This window comes from Gekko japonicus, unplaced genomic scaffold, assembly GCF_001447785.1.
Source record: "Gekko japonicus isolate JY-2015 unplaced genomic scaffold, Gekko_japonicus_V1.1 scaffold69, whole genome shotgun sequence".
Classification (NCBI taxonomy): Eukaryota; Metazoa; Chordata; class Lepidosauria; order Squamata; family Gekkonidae; genus Gekko; species Gekko japonicus.
The window spans coordinates 1,880,393-1,883,379 of NW_015175972.1; the positions used below are offsets into that span (position 1 = coordinate 1,880,393).

The 2,987-nt window shown below is 49.9% G+C and overlaps 1 protein-coding gene across 4 annotated transcripts in view; it reads left to right on the top strand.

Annotated features, from left to right (window-relative positions):
* TPRA1 (transmembrane protein, adipocyte asscociated 1) overlaps positions 1 to 2,987 on the top strand; it is a 30,632-nt gene that overhangs the window by 21,364 nt on the left and 6,281 nt on the right. For all 4 annotated transcript variants that reach the window (XM_015426087.1, XM_015426085.1, XM_015426086.1 and 1 more), the window contains exon 10: positions 902 to 982. In XM_015426087.1, coding sequence (XP_015281573.1) covers positions 902 to 982 — 81 coding nt within the window. The remainder of the gene's footprint in view (positions 1 to 901; positions 983 to 2,987) is intronic.

Sequence of the window (2,987 nt, forward strand, 5' to 3'; positions counted from 1 at the left end):
GTCCCTCATGCAGTGAGGAGTGCTTTGGGGGAGACAGCTGGTGGGTCAAGGGGTTGGCGCACTGTGCTCGTCACGAAGTGTTGCCACTGATCAGTAGATTAGTTTTCCACCTTCCATAAGGAGAGTGATCCCCTCTTTGGTTCTCCTGTAGAAGTAATGCTGTTAGTATGAATTCAAAAGCATCAACTCACTCTGAAAAATAAAACGGGGGAAGGCTGGAAAATCCAGTGATCAAAGGAGTCCCAGCTTTCCCACTTCTGTATCCCAAAAAGTCAAGACACTGTTATCAGCCATTTTTGTCTTTTAGTCTTAATAGCTTAGAAAACAAAGAGGACATGATAGAGGGGGTACTTTGGGACCAGTGGCCACGCCTGCTTTCCCTCCCTTTATGGCAAAGCACTGGAAACCAACACTGTGGCATTTGAATGACTGAGCCCATTAATTCAGTCTCACCCAGGAGTCTCTTGGCCTAGGGGTAATATAAAAGTTTGCGGCCAAGCTCATTTTGTGTTTGGGACAGAAACCTGTGTGTGTTATATTTCACTGGTGGCAAGAAATCTAAGACCACCTTGTGTGGGGCTGTTGTCTAGGGAGGGAGGGAAAAGGTGCCAAAACTCTGAATAAACGTGACACCTGAAAGCACTTTCTGTGATGGTGAGTTCTGTTCCTTGAGTCCTTTGAGGCTTGTAAGCCTTTGAAGAAAGGAAATCCTTCACGGAGACATGGTGTATCTGTTCCCTGGGAAAACACTGCCTTGCTAACCTCTTTTCCTCGGTTTTGCCTCTCATGGGGAATAGAACCTCTTCCTGAATATATAGTTGTGTGAGTTGCAAAGCCAGTGCGGCATGTTTTGGAGTGCCGGGATCAGATTCTCAGCAGCTGGTCTCTTGTCTCCCGACAGCTGTGTCGACGCAACAACCTTCCTCTACTTCAGCTTCTTTGCTCCTCTCATATACGTGGCGTTCCTGAAAAGCTTCTTTGGGTAAGTGGCCAAGGTTTCTAAACTGCTTTATGCCTTGTTACCTTCCCGATAGTGTGGTGCAGAGTACTTCCCACTGGCACTCTAACATTGTATGGAGTGATGTTTACAAGCCTTCAGTGAGAGAGCTTCCCTCACGCCTCCCCAGGAAGAAGCAGAAGTGGACACTGTGGTCTCGGGCCTATGAAGAAGCCTTGCTTCCTCACACCTTCCCACATTCTGCTTGTGTTCAGTTACTCTGTTCCTCCATCTACGAAATGGGAGTGGCTTTTAACTTCATCGTAGGAATTCAGGAAGATCAGACCCTTAACATCTATGTAAAAGTCTCACTAACTTCTACATTGCTGATAGTTCCCCTCCCCCACAGATTAATGACAGAATGACTAATGAGCATTGTTGTAGAGGCCAAGCCTGCATTATGGCAGATCATTTTTTGCTTTTGAAATCTCAAGTCGGGTTCAGATGAAATGATTGGCAGGTGAGTTAACTTCTATACACTTGCATCAGGAATTGCCTTCTTTACCCAAAAGGGTGGGACTGGGAGGCACTGTTCTGCGGTGATTCTGGTCCTACCTCAAGGGTAGGTTTCAGAGTGTGCTCTTGGCGGACTGCTGCCCTGCCCCTTGTCCTCTGGGGTTCCTCAAGGTTCCATCTTGTCCCCCATGGTTTTCAACGTCTATGTAAAGCCAGAGATTTGGGCCGAGCTGCCACCAGTATGCACATGTCACTCAGCTCGGTCTTGCACTGCCAGCAGATCCCAGGGAGGCTGTGGAAACCATGAACAGGTGCCTGGAGGGTGTTTTGGAATGGATGAGGGCTAACCACTTGGAACTTCATCCTGGCAAAATGGAGGTGCTACTGGTGGCAGGAAGGTCTGAGCCAGGGACTGTGTTATCCCCTGTTCTGGATGGAGTTGCACGCTCCCTAAAGGAGCGGGTTTGTAGCTTTGGGGGGGGGGTGCTCCTGGACCCAGGCCTCCTGTTGGATAAACAGGTGGTAGCAGTGGCCGGGGTGTCTTTCAGCCGCATTAGCGGGTGAGCCCACTGTGGCCCTTCCGTGGCAGAAAAGATCTCGCCACTGTGGTACATGCCCTGGTAACATCTAGATTAGGTTCCTGCATTGCTGTCCTTGAAGACTGTCCAGGAGCTGCAGTTGGTACAGAATGCTGGGCCAGAGTATTGACTGTAATGAGTTGAAGGGACTATATCACTCTTGTCTTGTTGTATCTAGTCTGGTTTCCAGTTTGCTTCTGGGCTCAATTCAGGGTGCTGGTATTGACCTCCAAAGTCCTGTGCAGCCTGGGACCAACATGCCTCAGGGACCGCCTTCTCCTGTACGAACCAGCCTGCTCACTCTGGTCTTCCTCAGGGGGCCGGCTTGGGCTGTCCCCACCATCTGAGGCCAGATGGGTGGCGACCTGAGAAAGGGCCTTCCCCCTCATGGCATCAAAACTTTGGAACGCCCTCTGCAGGAAGATTCTTCTGTCTCCTCCTATCAGTGTCTTTCACCGGCAGGTGAAGACTTTTTGGTTTCATCTACCATGCCTCCAATAATGGTGTTTTTTTTTTCTTGCCCTCCTTGTATCGTTTGTGTTTTTAATTGAATTTTATATTTCATATTTAACTGCTATTAAGTTTGCTGCCTTGTGCACCCTCATTGAGTGGAAAGGCAGCATAACAATGTTTTAAATATAATAATAATATCTCTCCCTTACATATAATTGAGTAAGACGCAGTATAAGACTGAGCGGAGACAAAATGCGCTCCGTCAGCCAGCTGCCGCTCAAGGCTGCTGCCATGCCATTGGCTGGGAGGCGGGAGGCGAATGCTGTGTGCGAACGGCGTGTCGTGGCGGTGATGCGCCCTCGCCGTGGCCCAATTTCCCTCCCCCACCCACCCAGTTGGAGCCCGCCGGCGGCGATTCCTTCTCCCCCCCAAACTGACGGGAGAATCTTTTGCAGGCCCCCCTGCCTCCCCCCCTTCTTCCTTCCTTCCCCCCCCACTTTCAT